This window comes from Callospermophilus lateralis, chromosome 1 (assembly GCF_048772815.1).
Source record: "Callospermophilus lateralis isolate mCalLat2 chromosome 1, mCalLat2.hap1, whole genome shotgun sequence".
NCBI classification, from domain to species: Eukaryota; Metazoa; Chordata; class Mammalia; order Rodentia; family Sciuridae; genus Callospermophilus; species Callospermophilus lateralis.
In genome coordinates, this window is record NC_135305.1 from 2,131,793 (window position 1) to 2,150,521 (window position 18,729).

General features: G+C 36.5%; 1 protein-coding gene across 11 annotated transcripts in view; it reads left to right on the forward strand.

Annotated features, from left to right (window-relative positions):
* The window catches only part of Lmbr1 (limb development membrane protein 1), a 154,700-nt gene that overhangs the window by 76,515 nt on the left and 59,456 nt on the right, over positions 1-18,729 (forward strand). For 7 of the 11 annotated variants that reach the window (XR_013092942.2, XR_013092943.2, XR_013092944.2 and 4 more), the window contains 2 exons: positions 17,379-17,505; positions 17,988-18,056. The exons of 1 other annotated variant lie outside the window; for it this stretch is intronic. Coding sequence is in view for 6 of the 10 variants with exons in the window: in XM_076873062.2 (XP_076729177.2) it covers positions 17,379-17,505; positions 17,988-18,056 (196 nt within the window). In the remaining 4 variants the exon portion in view is untranslated. Of the gene's footprint in view, positions 1-14,154; positions 14,239-15,258; positions 15,337-17,378; positions 17,506-17,987; positions 18,057-18,729 lie in introns of those variants that run through there. 3 more of the 11 variants (XM_076873112.2, XM_076873120.2, XM_076873082.2) reach the window with 3 other exon arrangements.

Sequence of the window (18,729 nt, forward strand, 5' to 3'; positions counted from 1 at the left end):
TGTTATGCAGTTGCTAAGAAGTTGAAGTGAATTTAGAGGATGCTATTACTACTGTTAACCTCAAATCTTACATGCTGAATCCAATTCTTACATAAAACAGGCACTAGATCTTCCCCCTGCATTCAGGCATTATGAAAGATTCATATTTATTTACTATTTTAATGTTTTTAAAGTATTCTTATGTATTTTATTTCATTTGGCATTTCAAATATCTGAGCGATAATCAAGGCATACTTTATTGCACAAATTTTGTAGATAATGTCTTAATATTTTAGTTTTCTCATGAAATTTCCAGGGTATATAGTCAGCAACAGAATCAATAGTGAACCCAAAAAGTCTTTTTTTTTTTTTTTCTTTTACCCTGTGAATATGTACACCAAACTTTTCAGAAATTACGGAAGTGTTCCTGCAGTTTAATTCTCTAAAGATACCTCATGGTGATATTTCTGTTTTTTAAAAAGTCAATAAATAATACATGTATTCATGCATATTATAAATATTTTTTCTTTGAAGGCATGTTGTGAGTCTGTGACTGTGTCATTTGGTGAGTATGCCAGACAATTTGAGAGATCAGGGTACATGCTCAAGGTTTCAGGACTTAACTGATCACTCATTGAACCCCATGAGCCACAGTAGTAGTTTTGAGTATTATGGTTTTGTTTTTAAAAATTCTTAATCATGTGTTGTTTATCTGATACTCATAATGAAGGATTGATTAATACCATAAATATAAGGGACATTGATACTTAAATACAAGGTGATGAGGAGTATGCTAGTAAAGTTGAAGATGATGACTCTGTAGAGCTACTCAGCTTAATCTTCAGTGAATTAGTGTTCTGTATTGGCTGATGAAAACTTGTCTGTAGCTCATCAAGATAGCCCTAGAACTTCAAAATTGATGCTAAGCAGAAAAAAAAAGTAGAATAATGCTTAGGCTTAATTTGGTTTTATTTATTAAAAATAGATACCTTGGATCTGGGATGTTATTTATGAAGAAATATTTGCAAGTAATTCCTGAAAAATTGAGGTGCGTGACTGGTAATTCATATTAGGAAAGTAAAAATGATAAAACAAACAAAAACAACCCACTCGTGAGCATCCAAGATGGCAGAATGGAGGAGGTAGCATTCCTTGCTGCTCTGTGGTATGAAACTGAGAAAGAAAACAGGCAGCTTCTCTGCAAGTTGGGTGAAAAGGGACAGAAAACATATTCAATAAAGTTGATATTTATTCATGATTAAATTAGGAGCACATTGCCTGTAATTGCACTATGTTGGGGACTGGGGTAGGAGGTTGGTGAGCTTGACGTCAGCCTTGGCAACTTGGTGAGTGGCTGTCTCACATAAAATAAAAAGGGCTAGAAGATGGAGCTCAGTGGTAGAGTGCTTGCCTAGTAAGAGCGAGGCCCTGGGTTCTCCCTAAACTGAAAAAAACAAAACCAAAACCGAAAAATGACCCCCCCCCCCACCAAAAAGCAAAACAAAATAAAACAAAACAAAAAACACCCAAATACAAAGTAGGAACAAAGGGAATTTTCTTAACTTGATATTAAATATCTACCTTAAGCCAATAATTGACATAATACTTATTGGTAACATGTTGAAAGTATTTAAAATTGGAATGTCATTGCAAATATTTTTATTTCAAACAATCAATTTTATTTTCTAAATAATGTTAGAATTGCCTCCCCTGGATCTTTTAATCCCTGATGGTGATAGTAATCTTTGTAATTCCTCCAAGATTGTGGTATTGCTTTGTTTATTAGTTTCCTAGGTAGATGTAGTTCTAGTGGTTTCTTCTTGACCTTTCCATCATAGGTAACCCTCACCTCACAGGTCAGGGAAATGATGTGGAAAGACCACCACCAACAAAAAACAAAACAGAAGAATTCAAACGATCATTATTAACAGATGATTATTGAAAAGATTGTATAAAATCCAAAAATTATTTATTGTTTCCAATAAGAAAATTTAACAAGAAAGCTGGACATAGGATTAATACATAATGAAATATTACTTCACACTTATTAGAATGGCTATTAGCAAAGAACCCAGAAAATAAGCATTAATGAGGATGTGGCGAGATTAGAATTCTGGAATGTCATTGGTGAGAATGGAAAAGTTATTGCTGATAGACAAATGTGGTGGAACCTCAAAAAAACAAAAACAAAAAAACTGAGAGTAAAATTACCATTGGATCCTGCAATTTCTCCACTGGGCATATAATTCAGGCATATAACTCAGGCAGTTATTTGCACACTCATGCTCGCAGCAGTGGTGAGAGGATAGGAACATCCCAAATGTCCGGGGACAGGTGAGTAGATGAGCAACATGTGATTATGCATGCATGGGATATTATTCTGCTTCAAGGAAGGATGTGCTGACACTGCTGCAGAATGGGCAAACCCCAGACATTATGCCAAGTAAAATAAGCTAGTCCTCAGAGGACAAATACTGCGTGATTATGCTCAGGTGAGGTACCTCGAGTAGTTACATTCACAGAGGAAGTAGAAGCATGGCTGCCTGGGCTGGGGCGGGCATAGTGGAGCTGTTGTTTAATGGGCTCATAGTTTCCATTTAAGAGGAGTTCTTGGAGATGACTATTGGAGATGCCACCGCAGCATGTGAACAAACTTCTCCCATGAACCTTATTTAATTAGAAATGGTAAAATGGTGAATTTTCTGTCTCATGTATTTTATTACAAATTTGAAGTAAATGATAAACATGATAGTGTTTTGTTATCTTTTGGGTGGGTTGATGTCATTGGGAGGTTACATGGATGCTACAACAGTCATGGTAATGTTTTTTGAAGTTAGGTATATACCTGGGTATAGTCCACCTAAGTTGACATACAAAGCCAAATAGTGTGCTTTTTATTATTTAATAATAAATAGACATGAAAGCCGAACAATGTGCTTTTATTATTTAGACATAGAAGGAAAAAAGATGATTCATTTCTTAGTGATGGGCTCACATTAACAAAACAGATGCTACTACATTAAACTAGTTTATTGATTTTCAGTGGAAAAATTTATTTACATGCATGTACCACCCAGCTTTGCTCTCATTTATCAAGGGCTGTAAGAAATGCAGAAATCTGGGAGAGACAGCCTGGCGAAGCTCACCCAGGACCTGGTTTAGAGAGAGAACAGACACCTATAGTTCTTATGTGCTTGTGTACTGTTTCTGCCATAAAGCACAGCTCTTTTGTAGTATTTTGGAATTTCTAGTGCTTTTGTGTAAGTGTATTTTTTGCCAGAAAAGCATTATGACACTTTATCTAAATTGTCATGTGACATTCCTTTATTTTGAATTGCAAACCTGAATATCTTTTCTGCTTTGTGTAATAATGTAATAAATAAGAATCCTAATCTTTTTTGTCTAAATATTAGAGTGTGTGCTTGGGTGTTTTATGAAAGTGGAATAGTAGGATATTGACTAAGATGTTCTCTTGTATTAAAAGTTTCCCATGAGACTGAGCATTTGACCGTGGTATGAGCTTGCTATTGTAGAATTGAAAATTAATGTCTAGTGAAAGAAGCTTTTATGTTCCTTACTGAAATTGTAGGTTTGTCATATGTTTAAAGCTTTCTTCCCACTTTTCTACTTGTCATTCTTTCTTTTGTACCTAATTTCTGTCTTTTGGGGGTAGAGGAAAGCATGGGCTCTGAAGGTTGGCAGACCTGAATTAAAAAGTCAGTTCTGAAATGCATTGAATGTATGACCACAGGCAAATCACTACTCTTGAGTTGAGCTTCTTGTGGATAATAAAATTGAGCCTTTTCTTTATTGTGAGGATTTGATAAGCACGTAGAAGAAGGCTGATGAGAGCTCTGCATGTTAGCTCCCATCTCTATTTCACAGGAAATTTATTACTGTGAAATAGAAGAAAAGAGTCTCACTGACTAACCAGTAAATTGTTTTGATATGAAGTAGTGCGGTGAGAAGTAGTTTCTCCCCAAATTTAGAATTACATTTAAGTTTTTATAGTTCAGTTCTTTCATTTCTGGCTAGGAATTCGTGTTTTATTTTATTTACTTATAGTCTGGAGCTTATCTAATATCATGGGATATTTCTGTCCACAAATTTTAATATAATGAACATTTTGAACTAGCAATATTAATGTTTTTTTTTAAAGAAAGAGTGAGAGAGGAGAGAGAGAGAGAGAGAGAATTTTTAATATTTATTTTTTAGTTATCGGCGGATACAACATTTTTGTTTGTACGTGGTGCTGAGAATCGAACCCGGGCCGCACGCATGCCAGGCGAGCGCGCTACCGCTTGAGCCACATCCCCAGCCCACTATATTAATGTTTTTATTGTAACTTACCTAAAATACTTTTTTGGGAAAGTTTTAATAGCTGGAGTATTTTATAGTGACAATTTTTCCATCTTGTGTAGATCATTGTATATGTTTTTAAAATAGACTGCATGACATATTAATATTCAAGAGCATCTCACTATTGACCACAGAACTTGAGGAGAGCTGTTTCCTTGGGCAAGCCCCTTTGTGCATGCGCTTAGTGGTGGTTGGATAAGGGGGACATTGGATGCTCTCCAGAAGTGCTTGCTTGCAGTTTTCTTGTGGTTTAAAATCATTAGTCCTCCTTTTATTTTCTGTTCTGCTTTAGTGTTCCCCCATGACTGCGTGTGTGACAGGTCAGCCTTGATGCTATGCTGAGTAAACCTTATCTTAAAGTTACTAAGAAACCCTTTTCATTAAACGAAAACAATGACTTGATCTTTACATGTTCTGTGAACGTAGAGGTTTTCCCAGGCTTTCTTAGTGTGTGGAGACATGGCATATCGAGTGGTGTTTGCATTCCTTATAGGAGGGCCAGATGTCAGGAGAAACCTTGTTTAATTGTTCATCACCATAGAAACATATCAAGTTCTTAGTGATGCTTTTGTAAGTACATTGTAGTTTCCACTTCACTGATATTCAGTATAGAGCAATTAAATGTATCATTGACCAGCACAAAAATTCCAAGAAGCATTTATAACATTTCAGTATTGTAGACTATCCATTCAGTGCTTATATAAATCTAAAATAAATCTGTCTCTATTTAGTCTTTACTAGCCTACTTCATCTAATTTAGCTATTATGATGTTGAAGTCATTGTAATTTCACAATAGTACTGGCGTGAACCAGTGTGATTACATATTTATTCCTTGAAAACAACATGGCACTTCATTGGCAGAGAGTACTTATCTCAATAGTATTTTACATGAATATGCTCTGTGCTTGTTATGCTATGATCTTAATCGAAGAGAAGGGTTTCATTAGAGGAACTTAGAGTTGTACTTTTGGGGTGGGTCAAGATATGCATTCATACTTGAGTGTAACAATACTGTGAAGTTTCTGAGGCCCTCGTAGACATAGCAGCCTAAGCATTCAGAATTATGTGAAGGAAGTGCAATTGTTGATAGTAAAGAGAATCCTCATAGTCCTCTTATCTTCAGGAGGCTTCTCACTTTTTAAGGTCGGCCATAGGGCCCTTCTCCTCCCTTGATGATATTTGTCCTTGTATTGTTTGAGGGTATTTCGATGAGGTGTTCTAACATCTGATGAATATCTTAGCTCAGTATATGCAGGAGTAGAGTTGATAGGAAACGTCTGGCTAGCTCCTAATTCTGACTCTGGATGGAAAAAGGACTGTAGAGTAGGCATATATGTTGTCCTGCTGGCAATTAATGGTAGTGATAAGGGCTCATCATGCTTTTCATTACTTTGCAGACAGAATCACACCCATAACCCTAAAAATCTCATGTGTTACATGCTATAAATCCTGCACTCTTTCAGGCTTTGTAATATTCTTATGCTCTCAAGAAAGATATTAAGTTTATAGATTTTTAGTATTTCTGTAAACTAGTTGACTCTGAGTTAAACAATGAAATTTCTGATTATGTATAGTCCTGTTATGTCTTCCCTAAAGTTTTTGAAGATAAAAAAATTTTCTATATTACATTTAATGAATAAACTTATCTCTTCCCATTAGTTTAACTAAAAGTTCATGAATATTATAGTTAATTGATTTCATGTGCATGGCTGATTTTGTCTCATTGAATCATAAAAAGGAAATAAAATTTAAAAAGGGAAATACAACTGTCACATCCTTATACTGGATTAGGTCAGAGTAATACAGAGTAACAGTCTTTCTTACTGTAGCAGCTACCCTTAGTATTTCATTGAAAAGTTATAAGTTATACCTAATAATTTTGATGGCTTATACTGTAGCAGCCTTTTTGTAAGTGTAATATTGTTAATTTATTCTTTTTTTTAGAGAGAGGAGAGAGAGAGAGAGAATTTTTTAATATTTATTTTTCAGTTTTCAGCGGACACAACATCTCTTTATTTATACGTGGTGCTGAGGATTGAACCCATTGCCCTGCGCATGCCAGGCTTGAGCCACATCCCCAGCCCATAATTTATTCTTTTTTATATAGCTGAAAATCAGATTTATTTTTGCAAATTTTTTTTTCTTTCAAACTGAAAGCATTTCCTATGAAATCAGGAGCAAGACAAAATGTCCACTCTGACCTCTTCTATTCAATATAGTTCCAAAACTCTAGCCAGAGCAATCAGGCAAGACAAGAAAATTAAAGGGATACAAATAGGAAAAGAAGTTAAACTGTCTCTGTTTGCTGATGACATGATCTATAAGACTCAAGGAACTCCACCAGAAGACTTGTAGAACTAATAAATGAATTTGGAAAAGCAGCCGGATACAACATCAACACTCATAAGTTAATTATTTCAACTGTGATTCTTTTGAGAAAGAAATGAGGTAAACCACTTCTTTCACAATAACGTCAAAAACAAAAACCAAACAATGGGAATTAATCTAAGAAAGGAGGTAAAAGCTTTCTAAAATGAAAATTATAGAACTCTGAAGAAAGAAACTGAAGAAGACCTTAGAAGCTGTAAAGCCCTCCTATGTTCCTGGATAGGCAGAATTAATATTGTCAAGATGAACATGCTGCCAAAAACAATATACAGATCCAATGCAATCCCCATCAATATACCAATGATATTCTTCACAGAACTAGAAAAAAACAGTCCTTAAATTCATTTGGAAGAGGGCTGGGGATGTAGCTCAAGTGGTAGTGCGCTCGCCTGGCATGTGTGCGGCCCAGGTTCGATCCTCAGCACCACATACAAATAAAGATGTTGTATTTGCCGAAAACTAAAAAATAAATATAAAAAAATTCTCTCTCTCTCTCTCTCTCTCTCTCTCTGTTTAAAAAAAAAAAAATTATTTGGAAGAAGAAGAGCCGGAGGCATCACAGTAACTGATTTCAAATTATACTACAGAGCTGTAGTAATAAAAATAGCATGGTATTAGTATCAAAATAGACATGGAGACTAGTGGTATAAAATAGAGGACACAGATTCAAATCCACATACTTACAGCATCTGATACTTGACAAAGGTGCCAAAAATATATGTTGGAGAAGAGATAGCTTTTTAAATAAGTGATGCTGGGAAAACTGGATATCCTTAATTAGAAGAATGAAATTAAATTCCTATCTCATCCTGCACAAAAGTCAAAATGGATCAAAGAATTAGGAATTAGACCAGAATTGAACTGCCAGAAGAAAACAGGAATAATAATCTTGCACATTGATTTGGGCACTGACTTCCTTAATAAGACCCCTAAAGCTCAAGAAATAAAACCAAGGTCAATAAGTGGGATGCTATCATATTAAAAATCTTCTGAAGGAAATGGATTAATAGCATGAAGAGAGAGTCTACAGAAAGGGAGAAACTCTTTGCCAGCTCTTCCCCTGACAGAGTTAATATCCAGCATATATAAAGAACTCAAAAAACACATGCCAAAAAAAAAAAAAAAAAAAACAAAAAAAACCCCACAAGCCAATCAATAAATGAGCACATGAACCCAACAGACATTCTCAAAAGAAGAAACACAATGGCCTACAAATATATGAAAAAATATTCAACACTCTAGTAATCAGAGAATTGCAAATCAAAAGTGCAGTAAGATTTCATTTCATTAGCTAGAATGGCAGTTATCAAGAACACAAATAATAAGTGCTGGAGATGTGGTGGGGAAAAAGGTATACATTGTTGGTAGGACTGCAAATTAGTATAACTACTGTGGAAAGCAATATGGAGATTCCTCATAGTACTAGAAATGGAACCACCATATGATTCAGCTATCTCACTCCTAGATCAGCATACTATAATGATACAGCCAACTTCAGTATTTATGCAACACCATTCATAGTAGCCAAATTATGTAATCAACCCAGTTTCATCCATAGATGAATGGATCAAAAAAATGTGGTATATATACACAATGGAGTTTTACTGAGCCACAAAGAAGAATGGAATTATGGCATTTGCTGGTAAATGGATGGAAATGAACAACATCACACTAGGGAAATAAGCCAGCCTCAGAAACCAGGGATTGAATGTTTTCTCTCTAATGTAGAAGCTAGAGCAAAACAAGGGAAAGAAGGTAGTGAGGGGAATCAGATTTCATAAAGATATAGGAGGATAAGTAGAACAAGGTTATAAGGAGGGTGGGAAGTGCGGGAAAAGGGAGGAAATATGGAATGAATTTAACAATCATGTTGTATACATATATAAGCATACCATAAGAAATTTCACCTTTATGTATATGTAGAAAGTACCAATCCAAAAAAAAGTAAATAAATAAATAAATAAGTGAAATGAAGGTCAGAAGGGTAGAGGAAGAATAGAGAGTAGAATAGAGACTAGGGGAAGGAAGAAGGGGAGGGAAAGGCAGAGGAATGGGATTGAAATAAAATTTTGAGTGTGTATGATTTTATCGAAATGAACCAACTACCATGTGTAATTATATTGCTCTAAAAAAAATACTGACCAATTTGAAATAAATTTTGGAGCAGTTTATATGGTTTTACTGCAGAGAGAGTGGTGTTTGTTTCTTGTCTAAATGTTTCTGGCCTGAGAGCTAAGGCATGTGACTGCATTTCTTCCTGATGTTCTTGTAGAGATGTGATACAGGAGCGTCTCTTGGGTGGGTGTGGAGGCAGGGGAAGAGAGGGGATGTTCTGGAGTTGAACAGTAGAGTCAGAAGGACTTGGTGTTTGGATGAAAGCTCAGCATTGGGGGTGCAGGAAATTAGGTGACAGGGATATTTCACAAGTGTTGGCATAAACAAAGTGGATAATGATACTGTTGAGGTACATTTCACTGAAGGAGGAGCGGATACAGGGAATAAAATGATGAATTGATTCTAGAAATAAGTTTAGGGTACCTGTGTGTATCTTAGGAAAGATTGCAGTTGGTTTTTATGGGCCTTGGTCACAGTGGTAAGATTTGGTCTAGAAACATACAATTCAGGGTTGTGGCTACAGGAGGAGTCAGAGCATATAAGGAAAGAACAGTGTATCAGTGAACCATCTTACCCAGATTTAGTTGAGCTACTGCTTCAGGATCAGTGTTCAGGAAAGGGCAAGCCCCTTGTAACTTTGATGCATGCCACTGTTTCAGAAACTCTAATAATCGCTTGTGAAGAGATAACCATCTAGGATTGATTTATGGGAGAAAAGAGACCCAAAGTATCTTCTTTTATAGGATCAAAGAAAACCATACAGAAGCAGGGTAGAGGAGGAAAGCCGAGGGGGTCACAGGCCACTCTGCCATATCCTACTGAGGTAGAGATAAAGTCAGCTATAGTTGGAAGAAAGAAGAGGATGGATCACAAAGGAAGGAAAATGCTTTAAAAACCATGATGGGAATTGTTAAAACCAGCCAAAAGCCAGTGTTAAGATAGCCAAGTAACACTGAGGCCCACTTTAGAATGTTGTAGCCAAGGTTTCTGATGGTTTTGTGAATCTCTTTCACAGGGTTGAGAGTTCAAGGAGTAAGTCATTCAAGGAATTGTTTAAGCTGGCCTGGTGGAAGTCAGTGGGGCAAGGACTACTAGAACATCATTGAGACTGGATTGTCACGAAAACGCACTACTAGTTCACAGTGCAGGCAAGTGAACAGCACCGATGGGAGGATTGGAGAGGTCAGGCAAGAAGAAATTATGATCACAAGCACCTGGGCCAAGTCAGCGGTCTGAAACTGGAGAACAGTGGGAGGTTGTGAACTGAGAGCAGTTTCGAAGTTGAAGATGTTAGGCATTATTAGCACATTTGTGGGCAGCTATGGTAAAATGGAGGTTAAGTTAGTTGGACCCAAGCTTGTACTGTACTTATTAGGGCAGAGGACATTACGGCAGCCACTTAGGAGCTAGGTGGCTTCCTATTCATGAAGGAAGATGGGGTTGCTTCTTATAGGTTTGTAGGTGGCAGAGACAAGGGGAAGAGGATGATAAGATGGTATTTGAGGGTAGTAAAACATCGATTTGGAAATAGAAGTGATAATTATCAGAAGTGATAATGTGAAGCATGTGTTAACTATTACATTGTGTTGACTGAGTGCCAGATACTGTGCTAAGCATGTTGCACATACTAATTTATCTGATCTTTCTAGCAGCCCTGTGAGGTGAGGGTGCTTTTCATATCCCCCTCTTCACAGGAGGAAACTGAGGCACAAAGAGATATAGTAATTTGCAGGGTTATATGCTAAGTGGCCGAAATGTAGTAATTTGCAGGGTTATATGCTAAGTGGCTGAAATGTAGTAATTTGCAGGGTTATATGCTAAGTGGCTGAAATGTAGTAATTTGCAGGGTTATATGCTAAGTGGCAGAAGCAATACTTGAACCCAGCGGTCAATTTAATTGCTAGAGTAGAGGCTTTAACCAGCTTACTGTACTGTCTAGTTTACAAACTGAACTAGGAAAATTTTAAGTTGTGTTTTGGGTGACAATCTTGAGGAATTTAACTTTTATAAGAAAAAAATTTAACAAGAATAAACAAATGGGACTTACTTAAACTAAAAAGTTTTTTCTCAGCAAGAGAAACAATAAGAGAAGTAAATAGGGAGCCTACATCCTGGGAACAAATCTTTACTCCTCACACTTCAGATAGAGCCCTAATTTCCAGAATATACAAAGAACTCAAAAAATTAAACAATAAGACAACAAATAACCCAATCAACAAATGGGCCAAGGACCTGAACAGACACTTCTCAGAAGAGGACATACAATCAATTAATAAGTACATGAAAAAATGCTCACCATCTCTAGCAGTCAGAGAAATGCAAATCAAAACCACCCTAAGATACCATCTCACTCTAGTAAGATTGGCAGCCATTAGGAAGTCAAACAACAATAAGTGCTGGCGAGGATGTGGGGAAAAGGGTACACTTGTACATTGCTGGTGTGACTGCAAATTGGTGCGGCCAATATGGAAAGCAGTATGGAGATTCCTGGGAAAGCTGGGAATGGAACCACCATTTGACCCAGCTATCACCCTCCTCGGACTATTCCCTGAGGACCTTAAAAGAGCATACTATAGGGATACTGCCACATCAATGATCATAGCAGCACAATTCACAATAGCTAGACTGTGGAACCAACCTAGATGCCCTTCAATAGATGAATGGATAAAAAAAAATGTGGCATCTATACACAATGGAGTATTATGCAGCACTAAAAAATGACAAAATCATGGAATTTGCAGGGAAATGGATGGCATTAGAGCAGATTATGCTAAGTGAAGCTAGCCAATCCTTAAAAAACAAATGCCAAATGTCTTCTTTGATTTAAGGAGAGCAACTAAGAACTGAACAGGGGGAAAGAGCATGAGGAAAAGATTAACATTAAACTGAGACGAGTGATGGGAGGGAAAGGGAGAGAGAAGGGAAATTGCATGGAAACGGAAGGAAACCCTCATCGTTATACGAAATCACATATATGAGGTTGTGAGGGGAAAGGGGGGGGAAGGGAGAGAACGGAACAACAACAGATGAGGTAGAGAGGGAAGATGGGAGGGGAGGGGAGGGGGGATAGTAGGGGATAGGAAAGTCAGCAGAATACAACAGTCACTAATATGGCATTATGTAAACATTGTGAATGTGTAACTGATGTGATTCTGCAATTTGTATTTGGGGTAAAAATGGAAATGCATAACTCACTTGAATCAAATGTATGAAAGATGAAAAAAATAAAAAGAAAAAAAAGAAAAAAATTGAAATATTAGTTTGTTTTAAAAATTATTTAGTCACATATACTCACTATAGAAAATTTGGAAAAAATAGAAAAGCATAAAAGTGTATAAGAAAAACAACTCTCCAAAATTGTAACCCTAGAGATAAAGACTGTTAGTATAATACTGATTACACTTGCTTGCTCTGAATGTACTTTTAAAGATTGAGGTCTGCAGACTTTAATTCCACATGGTGGAATTGTGTTATGAACATTTCTCATAGTTTAAGACATAGCTTCTTACTCTGCAGAAGTGTCATAATTCATTCAGTCTTTTATAGTTGGATGTGTAGGTTCAGTTTGTGTGTATATATGCTTATCTTTAATATCTGAAAAAATTGTTTATGTAACTTTTCATACTATTTTTGGAATAAAATTAGCATGGAAATTCTGTTATTTGGAAGTTTCAAATATACTCATCTGTAAAACAATCATGCTAATAGCTTTTACTGAAAAAAGTTCTTTGCCAATATTTTTAGTTTCTTCAAAGGATAATGTTCTTTTGTTTTTTCTCTCTCTTCTGCTTGAGTCAGTTTTAACAACATATATTTCCTAGAATTGGACCCTACCCATCTCATCCTGTTTCTCAATTCATTGACAAGAGTTCTTTTGAAAATGTATTCTGTATCTTGTTTGTATTTTTTCTCATTCCTGCGGTTTTGTTCTTTTATTTTCTTGATTGTTCTAGTCAGATAGTTATCTAAATCCTTTTTAAAGAGCCATCTTTTAATTTTCTTACTATTTTGCTTTTTTTTTCCTGTTAATTACTACATTTAATTTCTTCCTTTATTGTGTCTTATTTAGGTTTTTTTTAGGTTTTGCAAATTTTCTTTCTTAATATTTATTTTTTAGTTTACCTAAAAGCTAAAAAATAAATATTTAATAAAAAGTTTTTGGTGGACACAATATCTTTATTTTTCATTTTTATGTGGTGCTGAGGATCAAATCCAGGCCTTGCTAGGCAAGCACTCTACCACTGAGCCACAACTCCAGCCCAGGTTTTGTAAATTTTGAGCACTTTATTTCCTTAATAATAAAACTTATTTGAATGTCTGAATACAAATTTTCTTTGCCCTATGAGTTTTTTTTTTTTTTTGTACTGGGGATTGAACTCTGGGGCACTTGACCCCTGAGCCACATCCCCAACCCTATTTTGTATTTTATTTAGAGGCAGAGTCTCACTGTGTTACTTAGAACTTTGCTTTTGCAGAGGCTGCTTTGGACTTGCTATCTGCCTGCCTCAGCCTCCTTAGCCACTGGGATTATAGGCATGTGCCACCATGCATGGCTTTCACTGATTTTTTTTAGTATGGTTTTATTATAGATATGGCTTATACAGCTGATTTTTTTTTTTTTTTTTTTTTTTTTTTTTACCTAATCTGCCTATATAGTTATAGTGGGTATATTTGGTTTTTATGTTTTCTGTGTCAGTATTTTTTTTATATATTTTGTTGTTAATATTTTGCTAAACTTGTTTTCTGCTTTTTACTATGTTGATTGTTCTTTTCTATAAAAGCTTAATAATATTGCTTTTGATACCAGGTCCTAGTACTGTAACTTTTTTAAAAAAAATATTTATTATTTTTTAGAAGTAGTTGGACACAATACCTTTATTTTATTTATTTATTTTTTATATGTGGTGCTGAGGATTGAACTCAGGGCCTCGCATGTGCTAGAGGAGCGTTCTCCGCTGAGCCACAACCCCAGCCCAGTACTGTGACTTTGATATTAGTAAGATTAGTGTTATTCTTAAATTTTTAATAGCATTATTTCAATTTCTCTATTACCAGAATAAAAAGGGACATAATTTAAATGACTTCTATTTAAAATGGAGGTTTTCTTGAATTCTTTTTCTCCTTCTATCTAAACATCAAGTTGTTGGTAAGATGACTAGAATTATCATCATTAAATCACTTCTTTCAAAATTTTTTTTTGTCACTGCATTTTAGTGTGTAACCAAACAGGTAATTATTTATATTTGTCTCTATTTAATTTTTTTTTCATCATTTACCAGCAGTTCTGTGTAGCCATTTCCCAGGCCCAGTTAGAAGGGTGCCCTGGGCCACTACAGTCAGCAGAGCCATAGAAGTTTGAGGCCCTCCTGCCTGCAGTCCCCTTCATGCTCACGTGGGTACGTGTGATTTCCCTTCCCCTCAGGACGGAGAGACTGCCACTTTAGCCCACCTGTCCTTCTTTGTGTGGCATTTGAGTTGGGGTAGGGTGTGAGAGACGATGGAGCTTGGAGAAGGCCATGGCCTGCCCCATTAAGCAAGGAACCTTTATCCCTAGTGACCTTATGACTGCTTGTGGCCAAACCAAATTGCTAATGTCTTCAGGTGACACAAAGCTCTGTGGCCTCATTCTTGGCACCACTTACTGAGCGTAGGACTTCTTCATTCAGCATCATGCCTGTGAGATCTCTAAGCTGGTATTGCTGGCCTTACTGTTCCAGTCAGGGTGACGTCCATCCTGCTAGTCATGGCACTCATGGGTTTGTCCACGTCCTTTCTATGGCACAGGCTTCTGATGTGCACCAGCAGTCGGTGCATGGAGTTCTTTGTCAGCTTGCCCACTATTTGGGATCATTGCTAGATCTGGATAGTCTTTTCATATTCCTTAGCCCAACTTGGATGGGTGCTTGTTCTTTTTTTTCTATAATGCCAAAACTGACAAGTCCTGTGAAGGCTCTGAGACTTTATCCTGCGTGAGAGCTGACAGCCTGCCAGGTTTGTGGATTTTGGCTGGAGACATGAGATTTCTGGGTCAGAGACAGAGGGCTTTGTCATACACAGCACAGTAAGGGCAAAAATTTCCTGAGGAGGTACCTCTTGACCCTGAGCCCCACAGCGCAACATGTTCAGCTAGATAGAGGCTGCCTGCCCCACGGTGCGTGTGGGTCACAGCTGAGGAGACCCAGGCTTGGGGAGCCCACAGCATTCATTATGGGCTGCAAGCAAGCCTGTCTGACCTGTGATTGGAGGTCATGTCTCTATTGTCCTTGGCAGTAAACAGGTCTGTCCTCTGCTTCAGAGGGCACAGTCCAGATGGAAGGCTGAGTGCTTTTATACTCATCCTAAGAAGGCAGCCCAGAATAAGACTGTCTCTGCCTCTGTCAGGTGTCGAGAAATGGCAGAGACTGAGGAGAGGTGCCTCCCAACTGAGGGGTGTGTTTGAAGAAAACAAGTGGAATTGCTAACAAATATTTCTTACCTGACAGCCAGAGAAGTTTGTAAGTCTTATTGTGATTGGCTTCCCAAAATTTATTATCATGATGCTTATACTTATGTTATTATAATTATTTAACATAATTGTAATTTTTAAAACTTTTTTATTTGTTTTATTAGTTATACATGACAGTACAATGACTTTGATATATCATACATTTGAATCAGATGGGATATAATTTCTCATTTTTCTGAGTGGACAGGTTGCAGAATCATATTGGTCATGCAGTCACCTATATACACACAGTAATAATAATGTCTGTTTCATTCTACTATCTTTCCTATCCCCCCATCCCCTCCCCTCCCCTCCCATCACTTCTCTCTACCTAATTTTATAATTTTTTTGAATATTAAGTTTCAGACAGATCCTAGAGCCCTACTGTATTATAATCCAACAATATTAAACTATTTAGCTCAGATATCCTGACTCTTAAAACCCACGAGTTACATGTTTTGGGAACCCTGCTGGTTATCTCACATATTTCTGGGGACAGGCTGGAGGCAGAAAAGGTAGCTGGGAGGGCATGACACACACTGCCAAAGTCCTCCTCTCTCCTTACCTGTTTTGTGTATAGGCACCAGAATGTTTAATGTGTATCGACTGTTGATTAGAAGAGAGGGTGGGAGGAAAAGAGGGTGAAATCACCACTGAAAGGTGATGGTGTGTTTTGGTGTATGAAGTTGTGAAGTGGAGATTTAAAAGCTTCTCCAGTAAAGAAATACTGTGGCTGGCCATTATGTTTGGCTGTAGCAGTTTATGACTTTTTCAGTTTCTTCTCAGGTGAACAATAGCTGCTTGGTGTTAGAGCTCATGTATTAAGACGCAGACCTGGTTGGTCCTGGTTCTCCAGCCTTCCTTAATGTGTGTGCTTCGGGTGAGCTGGCGTTCACATCCCATGTAGTGTTTCAAGTCTGCCAAGGGCAACCCTGTGGCAAGGCTATGATACTGTTGAGGGGTTGGCAAGAGAAAGCCACTCGCCTCAGGTTCTCACGCAGGCCTTGGACTAAGTCTCCATGGCTTTAAGACATTTCCTCTCTATATTGAATTTGTGTAACTAGGGTGCTGTGATGTAAGTGTATCCTATTTCTGCTATTGAGATAATAGAAAAGAATATTTAGGACAAAATTGAAATGAATGTATGTTTTAGGTCTTTATTTAATATGGAGTGAAAGATGACATTATTTATTGAGAAACACATATATACTTATAATTTTGTTGTGTTAGATGTTATAGGTATAAAACAATAATATACATCTTTAAGTTTAGGTACAGAAACAATTATTTGGTGACTTTGCAGGAGTATAAAGAAGTTTCTGTGTTTGTCTTGTTTTCAAGCTTAAAAGTCTGGCCTCTGGTTTGGTCCCTAGGTCAGAATTTATTTTACATTTGAAAATGTACGTAATGATTATTATATTCCAGCCTTGTGAATTAGCACAAATTCTATCAAATATGAGAAGGGAAGTATGTGCAGTTGCCATAGTACCCTTGGAGTTTGTGGTGTTGGATTGCAGCAAGTAGTTCTGCAGCTGCACGCTAGAGGGCTCCCGAGGCCACGAGCTGCTGTGTGGGTTCTTGCCATGGGAGTTGGTGCACCATGCTCCCACCAAGCTGTGTTGCCCAGACTGGCCCTCTGCTGCAACAACTGCCTTGGAGCCCCTTGATTAGAATCATGGGCAGAAATTCATAAATTATTTTCTTTGTGAAAAGTGTTAGGAAAGTAATTATTCAAAATGGTTCCATAAAGTGTTTTCATAATTTTTTTGTAGCTTACTCCAAGCTTGATAGTATTTACTATAATTTTGAAAACTCAGTCTATTCATTATAAACTAAGCATTTTATATTTTTTAATAAATAAAAATTCAAATAAATTTAGATGTAATAAACATTATGTAAATTAACAAGGTAAATTTCATAAATATATAAATAAATCTAATAAAAGTATTTCCATTCCTCCCAAAGGATTATATAAGCTTTTATATGGACTGAAGCCTAATTGTTCATGAAATGAAATAAGATATTAAAATCATCTCTCTCACACATTTTCAGGGAATACGAGCCCGCATCTTGGAAACTCTGGTCATGCTGCTGCTGCTGGCATTACTGATTCTTGGGATAGTGTGGGTGGCTTCAGCACTGATTGACAATGATGCTGCAAGCATGGAATCTTTATATGGTGCGGATTCACTTGTATCAATCAGTTTCTATGATGGAGACCATAGTTTGGGGTATAATTACATATGGCTTTAATAACATTTTAAATCATTCTTTATGTAGTTCACCCTTGATGTTGATTTACAGAATTAAGAAGACTTTAGATGTATTTAAGAGATGTATTTAAGAAATGAATATACGTTTGTTTTATATATACAGAATGAGTAAGAAGCCTTTTATTTTTAATTAATTGGTTTCTGTTCTTAAAATTTTAGAGAGGCTCTTTTTTTTTCCTTCCTCCAAACAGGTTTTGCAAAAGGGTTATTTTCTATCCTTCTATTTTATATTTTTTTATTCATACAATTTAGAAATTATATGGTTTAGTACACTCAAATAAGCAATTACAATGTTTATTATACTTTAAATATAGTCAGCCTATATCAAGATAAAACATCTTAATGTGCAGTATTTTGAACTTATTAAAGTTATTTACATTTTTTATAGACCTCTGGGAGTTCTACCTACCCTATTTATATTCCTGTATATCATTGATGGGATGTTTGTTACTTCTCTGTAAGTATTTTTCTGACCTGATATTGATAGGAGAGTAGTTGTTTTGTATTCTGGGAAATTATGAGAAAGCTTCCTGGTGAGATTCCTTAACAACTTGGAAAATTTTTAATTATTCAAGATAAATTCGATAAACTGAAATCTTGAAATAATTATATGCTTTTTTTATTCTCTGAGGAAAGCCTTTCTGCTGGGTTGGAAAAAGAAAGAGAGAGGGACACCCCCGACACACATTCTTATACTCTGTCTTGCTCGCTTCCTGTTCACATGTCCAGTACCCCACCCCAACTCATTCAGAGCACCAGAGTCTGTTTTTAAATGGAAATGGTAGGCTAATATGTGATGATTTTGTGATTTTTATTTCAAAACTTGTTTTGTTTTACTTGAGGCATCACATCCTATCTTAGGGATTAGTTGTTAAATGTATTTCAAAGGACTTAAGACTATAGTTGTCACTATTAAATATTCTTTTCAGGTTCTCACTTCTACCAGTACATGAAATTTAATCTGTTCTTTGCTTGGTTTTATACAATTTATTTTAAACAAAAGTACTTATTGTCATCCCACTGTTAGAATCTTAAGTGTCCTGAACCTTCTCTCGCCTTAATTACCTTTCATCAGATGTCACACTGCCCGCCCCTCACACTGCGCCTCTAGTCTCTTCATGGATGAAATG